Source organism: Oncorhynchus clarkii, chromosome 16 (genome assembly GCF_045791955.1).
Source record: "Oncorhynchus clarkii lewisi isolate Uvic-CL-2024 chromosome 16, UVic_Ocla_1.0, whole genome shotgun sequence".
NCBI classification, from domain to species: Eukaryota; Metazoa; Chordata; class Actinopteri; order Salmoniformes; family Salmonidae; genus Oncorhynchus; species Oncorhynchus clarkii.
This window is the reverse complement of record NC_092162.1, coordinates 74,487,499-74,504,082: the sequence shown is the minus strand read 5'-3', so window position 1 is coordinate 74,504,082 and position 16,584 is coordinate 74,487,499. Positions and strand designations below refer to the sequence as shown.

The following is a 16,584-nucleotide window of genomic DNA, read 5'->3' as shown; positions in this document are numbered from 1 at the left end:
TTCATGATGTCAGGCTGAGGTAAAGGAGAAACCATGTATTCATATTCATTATTCATGATGTCAGGTTGAGGTAAAGGGGAAACCATGTGTTCATATTCATGATGTCAGGTTGAGGTAAAGGGGAAACCATGTGGTCATATTCATGATGTCAGGTTGAGGTAAAGGGGAAACCATGTGGTCATATTCTTGATGTCAGGTTGAGGTAAAGGGGAAACCATGTGTTCATATTCATGATGTCAGGTTGAGGTAAAAGGGAAACCATGTGTTCATATTCATTATTCATGATGTCAGGCTGAGGTAAAGGAGAAACCATGTGTTCATTATGCATGATGTCAGGTTGAGATAAAGGGGAAACCATGTGTTCATATTCATTATTCATGATGTCAGGCTGAGGTAAAGGGGAAACCATGTGGTCATATTCATGATGTCAGGTTGAGGTAAAGGGAAACCATGTGGTCATATTCATTATTCATGATGTCAGGCTGAGGTAAAGGGGAAACCATGTGTTCATTATTCATGATGTCAGGCTGAGGTAAAGGGGAAACCATGTGGTCATATTCATTATTCATGATGTCAGGCTGAGGTAAAGGGGAAACCATGTGTTCATATTCATGATGTCAGGTTGAGTTAAAGGAGAAACCATGTGGTCATATTCATTATTCATGATGTCAGGCTGAGGTAAAGGGGAAACCATGTGGTCATATTCATTATTCATGATGTCAGGCTGAGGTAAAGGGGAAACCATGTGTTCATTATTCATGATGTCAGGCTGAGGTAAAGTGGAAACCATGTGTTCATTATTCATGATGTCAGGCTGAGGTAAAGGGGAAACCATGTGGTCATATTCATTATTCATGATGTGTCAGGTTGAGGTAAAGGGGAAACCATGTGTTCATTATTCATGATGTCAGGTTGAGGTAAAGGGGAAACCATGTGGTCATATTCATTATTCATGATGTGTCAGGTTGAGGTAAAGGGGAAACCATGTGGTCATATTCATGATATCAGGCTGAGGTAAAGGGAAACCATGTGGTCATATTCATTATTCATGATGTCAGGTTGAGGTAAATTAGAAACCATGTGTTCATATTCATGATGTGTCAGGTTGAGGTAAAGGGGAAACCATGTGGTCATATTCATGATGTCAGGCTGAGGTAAAGGAGAAACCATGTATTCATATTCATTATTCATGATGTCAGGTTGAGGTAAAGGGGAAACCATGTGTTCATATTCATGATGTCAGGTTGAGGTAAAGGGGAAACCATGTGGTCATATTCATGATGTCAGGTTGAGGTAAAGGGGAAACCATGTGGTCATATTCTTGATGTCAGGTTGAGGTAAAGGGGAAACCATGTGTTCATATTCATGATGTCAGGTTGAGGTAAAAGGGAAACCATGTGTTCATATTCATTATTCATGATGTCAGGCTGAGGTAAAGGAGAAACCATGTGTTCATTATGCATGATGTCAGGTTGAGATAAAGGGGAAACCATGTGTTCATATTCATTATTCATGATGTCAGGCTGAGGTAAAGGGGAAACCATGTGGTCATATTCATGATGTCAGGTTGAGGTAAAGGGAAACCATGTGGTCATATTCATTATTCATGATGTCAGGCTGAGGTAAAGGGGAAACCATGTGTTCATTATTCATGATGTCAGGCTGAGGTAAAGGGGAAACCATGTGGTCATATTCATTATTCATGATGTCAGGCTGAGGTAAAGGGGAAACCATGTGTTCATATTCATGATGTCAGGTTGAGTTAAAGGAGAAACCATGTGGTCATATTCATTATTCATGATGTCAGGCTGAGGTAAAGGGGAAACCATGTGGTCATATTCATTATTCATGATGTCAGGCTGAGGTAAAGGGGAAACCATGTGTTCATTATTCATGATGTCAGGCTGAGGTAAAGTGGAAACCATGTGTTCATTATTCATGATGTCAGGCTGAGGTAAAGGGAAAACCATGTGGTCATATTCATTATTCATGATGTGTCAGGTTGAGGTAAAGGGGAAACCATGTGTTCATTATTCATGATGTCAGGTTGAGGTAAAGGGGAAACCATGTGGTCATATTCATTATTCATGATGTGTCAGGTTGAGGTAAAGGGGAAACCATGTGGTCAAATTCATGATGTCAGGCTGAGGTAAAGGGGAAACCATGTGGTCATATTCATTATTCATGATGTCAGGCTGAGGTAAAGGGGAAACCATGTGGTCATATTCATTATTCATGATGTCAGGTTGAGGTAAAGGGGAAACCATGTGGTCATATTCATAATGTCAGGTTGAGGTAAAGGGGAAACCATGTGGTCATATTCATTATTCATGATGTCAGGTTGAGGTAAAGGGGAACCATGTGGTCATATTCATTATTCATGATGTCAGGCTGAGGTAAAGGGGAAACCATGTGTTCATTATTCATGATGTCAGGCTGAGGTAAAGGGGACACCATGTGGTTATTATTCATGATGTCAGGCTGAGGTAAAGGGGAAACCATGTGGTCATATTAATTATTCATGATGTCAGGCTGAGGTAAAGGGGAAACCATGTGTTCATTATTCATGATGTCAGGCTGAGGTAAAGTGGAAACCATGTGTTCATTATTCATGATGTCAGGTTGAGGTAAAGGGGAAACCATGTGGTCATATTCATTATTCATGATGTGTCAGGTTGAGGTAAAGGAGAAACCATGTGGTCATATTCATTATTCATGATGTCAGGTTGAGGTAAAGGAGAAACCATGTGTTCATATTCATTATTCATGATGTCAGGCTGAGGTAAAGGGGAAAGCATGTGGTCATATTCATGATGTCAGGCTGAGGTAAAGTGGAAACCATGTGGTCATATTCATTATTCATGATGTGTCAGGTTGAGGTAAAGGGGAAACCATGTGGTCATATTCATGATGTCAGGCTGAGGTAAAGGGGAAACCATGTGGTCATATTCATTATTCATGATGTCAGGTTGAGGTAAAGGGGAAACCATGTGGTCATATTCATGATGTCAGGCTGAGGTAAAGGGGAAACCATGTGGTCATATTCATTATTCATGATGTCAGGCTGAGGTAAAGGGGAAACCATGTGGTCATATTCATTATTCATGATGTCAGGTTGAGGTAAAGGGGAAACCATGTGGTCATATTCATGATGTCAAGCTGAGGTAAAGGGGAAACCATGTGTTCATTATTCATGATGTCAGGCTGAGGTAAAGTGGAAACCATGTGTTCATTATTCATGATGTCAGGTTGAGGTAAAGGGGAAACCATGTGGTCATATTCATTATTCATGATGTGTAAGGTTGAGGTAAAGGGGAAACCATGTGGTCATATTCATGATGTCAGGCTGAGGTAAAGGGGAAACCATGTGGTCATATTCATTATTCATGATGTCAGGTTGAGGTAAATTAGAAACCATGTGTTCATATTCATGATGTGTCAGGCTGAGGTAAAGGAGAAACCATGTGTTCATATTCATTATTCATGATGTCAGGTTGAGGTAAAGGGGAAACCATGTGTTCATATTCATGATGTCAGGTTGAGGTAAAGGGGAAACCATGTGGTCATATTCATGATGTCAGGTTGAGGTAAAGGGGAAACCATGTGGTCATATTCTTGATGTCAGGTTGAGGTAAAGGGGAAACCATGTGTTCATATTCATGATGTCAGGCTGAGGTAAAGGGGAAACCATGTGGTCATATTCATTATTTATGATGTCAGGCTGAGGTAAAGGGGAAACCATGTGGTCATATTCATTATTCATGATGTCAGGCTGAGGTAAAGGGGAAACCATGTGGTCATATTCATTATTCATGATGTCAGGTTGAGGTAAAGGGGAAACCATGTGGTCATATTCATGATGTCAGGTTGAGGTAAAGGGGAAACCATGTGGTCATATTCATTATTCATGATGTCAGGTTGAGGTAAAGGGGAACCATGTGGTCATATTCATTATTCATGATGTCAGGCTGAGGTAAAGGGGAAACCATGTGTTCATTATTCATGATGTCAGGCTGAGGTAAAGGGGACACCATGTGGTCATATTAATTATTCATGATGTCAGGCTGAGGTAAAGGGGAAACCATGTGTTCATTATTCATGTTGTCAGGCTGAGGTAAAGTGGAAACCATGTGTTCATTATTCATGATGTCAGGCTGAGGTAAAGGGGAAACCATGTGGTCATATTCATTATTCATGATGTGTCAGGTTGAGGTAAAGTAGAAACCATGTGTTCATATTCATGATGTGTCAGGTTGAGGTAAAGGGGAAACCATGTGGTCATATTCATGATGTCAGGCTGAGGTAAAGGAGATACCATGTATTCATATTCATTATTCATGATGTCAGGTTGAGGTAAAGGGGAAACCATGTGTTCATATTCATGATGTCAGGTTGAGGTAAAGGGGAAACCATGTGGTCATATTCATGATGTCAGGTTGAGGTAAAGGGGAAACAATGTGGTCATATTCTTGATGTCAGGTTGAGGTAAAGGGGAAACCATGTGTTCATATTCATGATGTCAGGTTGAGGTAAAAGGGAAACCATGTGTTCATATTCATGATGTCAGGCTGAGGTAAAGGGGAAACCATGTGGTCATATTCATGATATCAGTTTGAGGTAAAGGGGAAACCATGTGTTCATTATTCATGATGTCAGGCTGAGGTAAAGGGGAAACCATGTGGTCATATTCATTATTCATGATGTGTCAGGTTGAGGTAAAGGGGAAACCATGTGTTCATATTCATGATGTCAGGTTGAGTTAAAGGAGAAACCATGTGGTCATATTCATTATTCATGATGTCAGGCTGAGGTAAAGGGGAAACCATGTGGTCATATTCATTATTCATGATGTGTCAGGTTGAGGTAAAGGGGAAACCATGTGGTCATATTCATGATATCAGGCTGAGGTAAAGGGAAACCATGTGGTCATATTCATTATTCATGATGTCAGGTTGAGGTAAATTAGAAACCATGTGTTCATATTCATGATGTGTCAGGTTGAGGTAAAGGGGAAACCATGTGGTCATATTCATGATGTCAGGCTGAGGTAAAGGAGAAACCATGTATTCATATTCATTATTCATGATGTCAGGTTGAGGTAAAGGGGAAACCATGTGTTCATATTCATGATGTCAGGTTGAGGTAAAGGGGAAACCATGTGGTCATATTCATGATGTCAGGTTGAGGTAAAGGGGAAACCATGTGGTCATATTCTTGATGTCAGGTTGAGGTAAAGGGGAAACCATGTGTTCATATTCATGATGTCAGGTTGAGGTAAAAGGGAAACCATGTGTTCATATTCATTATTCATGATGTCAGGCTGAGGTAAAGGAGAAACCATGTGTTCATTATGCATGATGTCAGGTTGAGATAAAGGGGAAACCATGTGTTCATATTCATTATTCATGATGTCAGGCTGAGGTAAAGGGGAAACCATGTGGTCATATTCATGATGTCAGGTTGAGGTAAAGGGAAACCATGTGGTCATATTCATTATTCATGATGTCAGGCTGAGGTAAAGGGGAAACCATGTGTTCATTATTCATGATGTCAGGCTGAGGTAAAGGGGAAACCATGTGGTCATATTCATTATTCATGATGTCAGGCTGAGGTAAAGGGGAAACCATGTGTTCATATTCATGATGTCAGGTTGAGTTAAAGGAGAAACCATGTGGTCATATTCATTATTCATGATGTCAGGCTGAGGTAAAGGGGAAACCATGTGGTCATATTCATTATTCATGATGTCAGGCTGAGGTAAAGGGGAAACCATGTGTTCATTATTCATGATGTCAGGCTGAGGTAAAGTGGAAACCATGTGTTCATTATTCATGATGTCAGGCTGAGGTAAAGGGAAAACCATGTGGTCATATTCATTATTCATGATGTGTCAGGTTGAGGTAAAGGGGAAACCATGTGTTCATTATTCATGATGTCAGGTTGAGGTAAAGGGGAAACCATGTGGTCATATTCATTATTCATGATGTGTCAGGTTGAGGTAAAGGGGAAACCATGTGGTCAAATTCATGATGTCAGGCTGAGGTAAAGGGGAAACCATGTGGTCATATTCATTATTCATGATGTCAGGTTGAGGTAAATTAGAAACCATGTGTTCATATTCATGATGTGTCAGGTTGAGATAAAGGGGAAACCATGTGGTCATATTCATGATGTCAGGTTGAGGTAAAGGGGAAACCATGTGTTCATATTCATGATGTCAGGTTGAGGTAAAGTGGAAACCATGTGTTCATATTCATGATGTCAGGTTGAGGTAAAGGGGAAACCATGTGTTCATATTCATGATGTCAGGTTGAGGTAAAGGGGAAACCATGTGGTCATATTCATTATTCATGATGTCAGGTTGAGGTAAAGGGGAAACCTTGTGGTCATATTCATTATTCATGATGTGTCAGGTTGAGGTAAAGGAGAAACCATGTGGTCATATTCATTATTCATGATGTCAGGTTGAGGTAAAGGGGAAACCTTGTGGTCATATTCATGATGTCAGGTTGAGGTAAAGTGGAAACCATGTGTTCATATTCATGATGTCAGGTTGAGGTAAATGGGAAACCATGTGGTCATATTCATTATTCATGATGCCAGGTTGAGGTAAAGGAGAAACCATGTGTTCATATTCATGATGTCAGGTTGAGGTAAAGTGGAAACCATGTGTTCATATTCATGATGTCAGGTTGAGGTAAAGGGGAAACCATGTGTTCATATTCATGATGTCAGGTTGAGGTAAAGGGGAAACCATGTGGTCATATTCATGATGTCAGGTTGAGGTAAAGGGGAAACCATGTGTTCATTATTCATGATGTCAGACTGAGGTAAAGGGGAAACCATGTGGTCATATTCTTGATGTCAGGTTGAGGTAAAGGAGAAACCATGTGTTCATATTCATTATTCATGATGTCAGGCTGAGGTAAAGGGGAAACCATGTGGTCATATTCATGATGTCAGGTTGAGGTAAAGGGGAAACCATGTGGTCATATTCATTATTCATGATGTCAGGTTGAGGTAAAGGGGAAACCATGTGGTCATATTCATGATGTCAGGTTGAGGTAAAGGGGAAACCATGTGGTCATATTCATTATTCATGATGTGTCAGGTTGAGGTAAAGGAGAAACCATGTGGTCATATTCATTATTCATGATGTCAGGTTGAGGTAAAGGAGAAACCATGTGTTCATATTCATTATTCATGATGTCAGGCTGAGGTAAAGGGGAAACCATGTGGTCATATTCATTATTCATGATGTCAGGTTGAGGTAAAGGGGAACCATGTGGTCATATTCATTATTCATGATGTCAGGTTGAGGTAAATTAGAAACCATGTGTTCATATTCATGATGTGTCAGGTTGAGGTAAAGGGGAAACCATGTGGTCATATTCATGATGTCAGGCTGAGGTAAAGGAGAAACCATGTATTCATATTCATTATTCATGATGTCAGGTTGAGGTAAAGGGGAAACCATGTGTTCATATTCATGATGTCAGGTTGAGGTAAAGGGGAAACCATGTGGTCATATTCATGATGTCAGGTTGAGGTAAAGGGGAAACCATGTGGTCATATTCTTGATGTCAGGTTGAGGTAAAGGGGAAACCATGTGTTCATATTCATGATGTCAGGTTGAGGTAAAAGGGAAACCATGTGTTCATATTCATGATGTCAGGCTGAGGTAAAGGGGAAACCATGTGGTCATATTCATTATTCATGATGTCAGGCTGAGGTAAAGGGGAAACCATGTGTACATATTCATTATTCATGATGTCAGGCTGAGGTAAAGGGGAAACCATGTGGTCATATTCATGATGTCAGGTTGAGGTAAAGGGAAACCATGTGGTCATATTCATTATTCATGATGTCAGGCTGAGGTAAAGGGGAAACCATGTGGTCATATTCATGATATCAGGTTGAGGTAAAGGGGAAACCATGTGTTCATTATTCATGATGTCAGGCTGAGGTAAAGGGGAAACCATGTGGTCATATTCATTATTCATGATGTGTCAGGTTGAGGTAAAGGGGAAACCATGTGTTCATATTCATGATGTCAGGTTGAGTTAAAGGAGAAACCATGTGGTCATATTCATTATTCATGATGTCAGGCTGAGGTAAAGGGGAAACCATGTGGTCATATTCATTATTCATGATGTCAGGCTGAGGTAAAGGGGAAACCATGTGTTCATTATTCATGATGTCAGGCTGAGGTAAAGTGGAAACCATGTGTTCATTATTCATGATGTCAGGCTGAGGTAAAGGGGAAACCATGTGGTCATATTCATTATTCATGATGTGTCAGGTTGAGGTAAAGGGGAAACCATGTGTTCATTATTCATGATGTCAGGTTGAGGTAAAGGGGAAACCATGTGGTCATATTCATTATTCATGATGTGTCAGGTTGAGGTAAAGGGGAAACCATGTGGTCATATTCATGATGTCAGGCTGAGGTAAAGGGGAAACCATGTGGTCATATTCATTATTCATGATGTCAGGTTGAGGTAAATTAGAAACCATGTGTTCATATTCATGATGTGTCAGGTTGAGGTAAAGGGGAAACCATGTGGTCATATTCATGATGTCAGGCTGAGGTAAAGGAGAAACCATGTATTCATATTCATTATTCATTATGTCAGGTTGAGGTAAAGGGGAAACCATGTGTTCATATTCATGATGTCAGGTTGAGGTAAAGGGGAAACCATGTGGTCATATTAATGATGTCAGGTTGAGGTAAAGGGGAAACCATGTGGTCATATTCTTGATGTCAGGTTGAGGTAAAGGGGAAACCATGTGTTCATATTCATGATGTCAGGTTGAGGTAAAAGGGAAACCATGTGTTCATATTCATTATTCATGATGTCAGGCTGAGGTAAAGGAGAAACCATGTGTTCATTATGCATGATGTCAGGCTGAGGTAAGGGGGAAACCATGTGGTCATATTCATGATGTCAGGTTGAGGTAAAGGGAAACCATGTGGTCATATTCATTATTCATGATGTGTCAGGTTGAGGTAAAGGGGAAACCATGTGTTCATTATTCATGATGTCAGGTTGAGGTAAAGGGGAAACCATGTGGTCATATTCATTATTCATGATGTGTCAGGTTGAGGTAAAGGGGAAACCATGTGGTCATATTCATGATGTCAGGCTGAGGTAAAGGGGAAACCATGTGGTCATATTCATTATTCATGATGTCAGGTTGAGGTAAATTAGAAACCATGTGTTCATATTCATGATGTGTCAGGTTGAGGTAAAGGGGAAACCATGTGGTCATATTCATGATGTCAGGCTGAGGTAAAGGAGAAACCATGTATTCATATTCATTATTCATTATGTCAGGTTGAGGTAAAGGGGAAACCATGTGTTCATATTCATGATGTCAGGTTGAGGTAAAGGGGAAACCATGTGGTCATATTCATGATGTCAGGTTGAGGTAAAGGGGAAACCATGTGGTCATATTCTTGATGTCAGGTTGAGGTAAAGGGGAAACCATGTGTTCATATTCATGATGTCAGGTTGAGGTAAAAGGGAAACCATGTGTTCATATTCATTATTCATGATGTCAGGCTGAGGTAAAGGAGAAACCATGTGTTCATTATGCATGATGTCAGGCTGAGGTAAAGGGGAAACCATGTGGTCATATTCATGATGTCAGGTTGAGGTAAAGGGAAACCATGTGGTCATATTCATTATTCATGATGTCAGGCTGAGGTAAAGGGGAAACCATGTGTTCATTATTCATGATGTCAGGCTGAGGTAAAGGGGAAACCATGTGGTCATATTCATTATTCATGATGTCAGGCTGAGGTAAAGGGGAAACCATGTGTTCATATTCATGATGTCAGGTTGAGTTAAAGGAGAAACCATGTGGTCATATTCATTATTCATGATGTCAGGCTGAGGTAAAGGGGAAACCATGTGGTCATATTCATTATTCATGATGTCAGGCTGAGGTAAAGGGGAAACCATGTGTTCATTATTCATGATGTCAGGCTGAGGTAAAGGGGAAACCATGTGTTCATTATTTATGATGTCAGGTTGAGGTAAAGGGGAAACCATGTGGTCATATTCATTATTCATGATGTGTCAGGTTGAGGTAAAGGGGAAACCATGTGGTCAAATTCATGATGTCAGGCTGAGGTAAAGGAGAAACCATGTATTCATATTCATTATTCATGATGTCAGGTTGAGGTAAAGGGGAAACCATGTGTTCATATTCATGATGTCAGGTTGAGGTAAAGGGGAAACCATGTGGTCATATTCATGATGTCAGGTTGAGGTAAAGGGGAAACCATGTGGTCATATTCTTGATGTCAGGTTGAGGTAAAGGGGAAACCATGTGTTCATATTCATGATGTCAGGTTGAGGTAAAAGGGAAACCATGTGTTCATATTCATGATGTCAGGCTGAGGTAAAGGGGAAACCATGTGGTCATAGTCATTATTCATGATGTCAGGCTGAGGTAAAGGGGAAACCATGTGTTCATTATGCATGATGTCAGGTTGAGATAAAGGGGAAACCATGTGTTCACATTCATTATTCATGATGTCAGGCTGAGGTAAAGGGGAAACCATGTGGTCATATTCATGATGTCAGGTTGAGGTAAAGGGGAAACCATGTGTTCATATTCAATATTCATGATGTCAGGCTGAGGTAAAGGAGAAACCATTTGTTCATATTCATTATTCATAATGTCAGGCTGAGGTAAAGGGGAAACCATGTGGTCATATTCATGATGTCAGGCTGAGGTAAAGGGGAAACCATGTGGTCATATTCATGATGTCAGGCTGAGGTAAAGGAGAAACCATGTGGTCATATTCATTTTTCATGATGTCAGGCTGAGGTAAAGGGGAAACCATGTGGTCATATTCATTTTTCATGATGTCAGGCTGAGGTAAAGGGGAAACCATGTGGTCATATTCATTATTCATGATGTCAGGCTGAGGTAAAGGGGAAACCATGTGGTCATATTCATTATTCATGATGTCAGGCTGAGGTAAAGGGGAAACCATGTGTTCATATTCATTATTCATGATGTCAGGTTGAGGTAAAGGGGAAACCATGTGTTCATTATTCATGATGTCAGGCTGAGGTAAAGGGGAAACCATGTGGTCATATTCATGATGTCAGGCTGAGGTAAAGGGGAAACCATGTGGTCATATTCATTATTCATGATGTCAGGCTGAGGTAAAGGAGAAACCATGTGTTCATTATGCATGATGTCAGGTTGAGGTAAAGGGGAAACCATGTGTTCATATTCATTATTCATGATGTCAGGCTGAGGTAAAGGGAAACCATGTGGTCATATTCATTATTCATGATGTCAGGCTGAGGTAAAGGGGAAACCATGTGGTCATATTCATTATTCATGATGTCAGGCTGAGGTAAATGGAAACCATGTGGTCATATTCATTATTCATGATGTCAGGCTGAGGTAAAGGGGAAACCATGTGGTCATATTCATGATATCAGGTTGAGGAAAAGGGGAAACCATATGGTCATATTCATGATGTCAGGTTGAGGTAAAGGGGAAACCATGTGGTCATATTCATTATTTATGATGTCAGGCTGAGGTAAAGGGGAAACCATGCGGTCATATTCATTATTCATGATGTCAGGCTGAGGTAAAGGGGAAACCATGCGGTCATATTCATTATTCATGATGTCAGGTTGAGGTAAAGGGGAAACCATGTGGTCATATTCATGATGTCAGGCTGAAGTTTCCTGTCAATATTAATGCAATGGTTGTTGGGATTTGTTTGTCAGTATTTGGTGTTTAGTATTTTATCTCAAGTGTATGGAGTTTAAGCCACTTTTCAACTTCATCGTCTCCAGTGTACATGTGTGAAACCGGGCCGTTTCTATGATCTGTGGAGGGTGTTTTCCTGCTCCGCACTACACTCAAAATGATCATAGAGTTTCAAAATCACTGTTTTTAAAAACATAATATTTGTTTCTACAAAACATAGAAATGTTTAGTTTTCACGTATGTAGCCCTGGTACTGGAGCTGAGATAATGACTGAGGTAGATCCTGGTATTGTGCTGGAGATAATGACTGAGGTAGATCCTGGTATTGTGCTGGAGATAATGTGTGAGGTAGATCCTGGTATTGACTGAGGTTGAAAAGTCTCCATCCAGCCCACTTTAATTTAAATCCTCTTAAATCATCAACCAGCAATATGTAGACACTGTTAATTATGTAGTCTGTTAACCACTCTGTTCGTTATATAGTCTAATAACCACTGTGTTCATTATGTAGTCTAATAACCACTCTGTTCATTATGTAGTCTAATAACCACTCTGTTCATTATGTAGTCTAATAACCACTCTGTTCATTATGTAGTCTAATAACCACTCTGTTCATTATGTAGTCTAATAACCAATCTGTTCATTATGTAGTCTAATAACCACTCTGTTCATTATGTAGTCTAATAACCACTCTGTTCATTATGTAGTCTAATAACCACTCTGTTCGTTATGTAGTCTGTTAACCACTCTGTTCATTATGTAGTCTAATAACCACTCTGTTCATTATGTAGTCTAATAACCAATCTGTTCATTATGTAGTCTGTTAACCACTCTGTTCATTATGTAGTCTAATAACCACTCTGTTCATTATGCAGTCTAATAACCACTCTGTTCATTATGTAGTCTAATAACCACTCTGTTAATTATGTAGTCTAATAACCACTATGTTCATTATGTAGTCTGTTAACCACTCTGTTCATTATGTATTCTAATAACCACTCTGTTCATTATGTAGTCTAATAACCACTCTGTTCATTATGTAGTCTAATAACCACTCTGTTCATTATGTAGTCTGTTAACCACTCTGTTCATTATGTAGTCTAATAACCACTCTGTTCGTTATGTAGTCTAATAACCATTCAGTTCATTATGTACTCTAATAACCACTGTTCATTATGTACTCTAATAACCACTCTGTTCATTATGTAGTCTAATAACCACTCTGTTCATTATGTAGTCTAATAACCACTCTGTTCATTATGTAGTCTGTTAACCACTCTGTTCATGATGTAGTCTAATAATCACTCTGTTCATTATGTAGTCTGTTAACCACTCTGTTCATTATGTAGTCTAATAACCACTCTGTTCATTATGTAGTCTGTTAACCACTCTGTTCATTATGTAGTCTAATAACCACTCTGTTCATTATGTAGTCTGATAACCACTCTGTTCATTATGTAGTCTAATAACCACTCTGTTCATTATGTAGTCTGTTAACCACTCTGTTCATTATGTAGTCTGTTAACCACTCTGTTCATTATGTAGTCTAATAACCACTCTGTTCATTATGTAGTCTAATAACCACTCTGTTCATTATGTACTCTAATAACCACTCTGTTCATTATGTAGTCTAATAACCACTATGTTCATTATGTAGTCTAATAATCACTCTGTTCATTATGTAGTCTGTTAACCACTCTGTTCATTATGTAGTCTAATAACCACTCTGTTCATTATGTAGTCTGTTAACCACTCTGTTCATTATGTAGTCTAATAACCACTCTGTTCATTATGTAGTCTAATAATAACTCTGTTCATTATGTAGTCTGTTAACCACTCTGTTCATTATGTAGTCTAATAACCACTGTGTTCATTATGTAGTCTAATAACCACTCTGTTCATTATGTAGTCTAATAACCACTCTGTTCATTATGTAGTCTGTTAACCACTCTGTTCATCATGTAGTCTGTTAACCACTCTGTTCATTATGTAGTCTAATAACCACTCTGTTCATTATGTAGTCTAATAACCACTCTGTTCATTATGTAGTCTAATAACCACTCTGTTCATTATGTAGTCTGTTAACCACTCTGTTCATTATGTAGTCTAATAACCACTGTGTTCATTATGTAGTCTAATAACCACTCTGTTCATTATGTAGTCTAATAACCACTCTGTTCATTATGTAGTCTGTTAACCACTCTGTTCATCATGTAGTCTGTTAACCACTCTGTTCATTATGTAGTCTAATAACCACTCTGTTCATTATGTAGTCTAATAACCACTCTGTTCATTATGTAGTCTAATAACCACTCTGTTCATTATGTAGTCTAATAACCACTATGTTACTTTTAAAGATGCCGTCCTCAGTCTTTCCGACAGAAAGTGGTTGTGTGTTAATGCTTTTGCAGACACAGATGCATTTTGGCGTGTTTCTCTGTGTCTGCTCTGCCCGGTCGCTCTTCGTGGCCTGTTTTGTTTTAAAGCCATTTAAAACATGTCGGTCTGCCTAATATGGCCCTGACCTTGCGTTTTTGTCCGCTGGGAATGTTTTTAGGCATTAACAGAGATTGAGGAGTGCTGCTATAAAATGCATCTGTCTTGATTATGTTCTCCTCTACCTCCTTTCTCTTTTGCTCTATCACTGTCTCTCACCCTCTCTTCTCTCTCTCACCCTCTCTTCTCTCCCTCACCCTCTCTTCTCTCTCTCACCTTCTCTTCTCTCTCTCAACCCTCTCTTCTCTCTCACCCTCTCTTCTCTCTCTACCTTCTCTCTTCTCTCTCACCCTCTCTTCTCTCTCTCACCCTCTCTTCTCTCTCTCACCCTCTCTTCTCTCTCACCCTCTCTTCTCTCTCACCCTCTCTTCTCTCTCTCACCCTCTCTTCTCTCTCTCACCCTCTCTCTTCACTCTCTACCTTCTCTCTTCTCCCTCTCCTCCCTCTCCCCACTCCCTGTCTGCAGGAAGGAGTTCTGTGAGCTGTGTATGGCTAAAGACCGACAAACCAACAAGGTGTTTGTCTGTAAGAAGTTTCTGAAGAAGGACGGGAGGAAAGTACGCAAGGCTGCCAAGAATGAAATCCAGATCCTCAAAATGTACGTGATCCCCTGATGTACAGAGAGACAGACCCCCTCTCAAAATGTGCGTGATCCCCTGATGTACAGAGAGACAGACCCCCTCTCAAAATGTACGTGATCCCCTGATGTACAGAGAGACAGACCCCCTCTCAAAATGTACGTGATCCCCTGATGTACAGAGAGCCATACCCCCTCTCAAAATGTACGTGATCCCCTGATGTACAGAGAGACAGACCCCCCTCTCTGTTGAAATGATTCTTTCCTCATGTACTGTATCTGAGTAGAAGTTGAAATTGTAGCAGCTAATAACAGAACATGTAATGCTATCACTGAGGGTATAGCTACTGAGGCCCACAGTGTCTGACAGTTTTTGCTTCTCAGTTTTCTACAATGACAACAAACAGGTCTTAATTTAAAGGAACAAACCAGCAGTCACTGCAGGGTACTTCCATATGATTTCAGTCACTGCAGGGTACTTCCATATGATTTCAGTCACTGCAGGGTACTTCCATATGATTTCAGTCACTGCAGGGTACTTCCATATGATTTCAGTCACTGCAGGGTACTTCCATATGTTTTCAGTCACTGCAGGGTACTTCCATATGATTTCAGTCACTGCAGGGTACTTCCATATGATTTCAGTCACTGCAGGGTACTTCCATATGATTTCAGTCACTGCAGGGTACTTCCATATGATTTCAGTCACTGCAGGGTACTTCCATATGTTTTCAGTCACTGCAGGGTACTTCCATATGTTTTCAGTCACTGCAGGGTACTTCCATATGATTTCAGTCACTGCAGGGTACTTCCATATGATTTCAGTCACTGCAGGGTACTTCCATATAATTTCAGTCACTGCAGGGTACTTCCATATGATTTCAGTCACTGCAGGGTACTTCCATATGTTTTCAGTCACTGCAGGGTACTTCCATATAATTTCAGTCACTGCAGGGTACTTCCATATGATTTCAGTCACTGCAGGGTACTTCCATATGATTTCAGTCACTGCAGGGTACTTCCATATGATTTCAGTCACTGCAGGGTACTTCCATATGATTTCAGTCACTGCAGGGTACTTCCATATGATTTCAGTCACTGCAGGGTACTTCCATATGATTTCAGTCACTGCAGGGTACTTCCATATGATTTCAGTCACTGCAGGGTACTTCCATATGATTTCAGTCACTGCAGGGTACTTCCATATGATTTCAGTCACTGCAGGGTACTTCCATATGTTTTCAGTCACTGCAGGGTACTTCCATATGATTTCAGTCACTGCAGGGTACTTCCATATGATTTCAGTCACTGCAGGGTACTTCCATATGATTTCAGTCACTGCAGGGTACTTCCATATGATTTCAGTCACTGCAGGGTACTTCCATATGATTTCAGTCACTGCAGGGTACTTCCATATGATTTCAGTCACTGCAGGGTACTTCCATATGATTTCAGTCACTGCAGGGTACTTCCATATGATTTCAGTCACTGCAGGGTACTTCCATATGTTTTCAGTCACTGCAGGGTACTTCCATATGTTTTCAGTCACTGCAGGGTACTTCCATATGATTTCAGTCACTGCAGGGTACTTCCATATGTTTTCAGTCACTGCAGGGTACTTCCATATAATTTCAGTCACTGCAGGGTACTTCCATATGATTTCAGTCACTGCAGGGTACTTCCATATGATTTCAGTCACTGCAGGGTACTTCCATATGATTTCAGTCACTGCAGGGTACTTCCATATGATTTCAGTCACTGCA

At 40.1% G+C, this 16,584-nt stretch overlaps 1 protein-coding gene across 1 annotated transcript in view; it reads left to right on the top strand.

The window, feature by feature from the left end:
* Positions 1–16,584, top strand: part of LOC139367394 (uncharacterized) — a 229,958-nt gene that overhangs the window by 175,524 nt on the left and 37,850 nt on the right. The window contains exon 3 of the mRNA XM_071105590.1: positions 14,711–14,842. Coding sequence (XP_070961691.1) covers positions 14,711–14,842 — 132 coding nt within the window. The remainder of the gene's footprint in view (positions 1–14,710; positions 14,843–16,584) is intronic.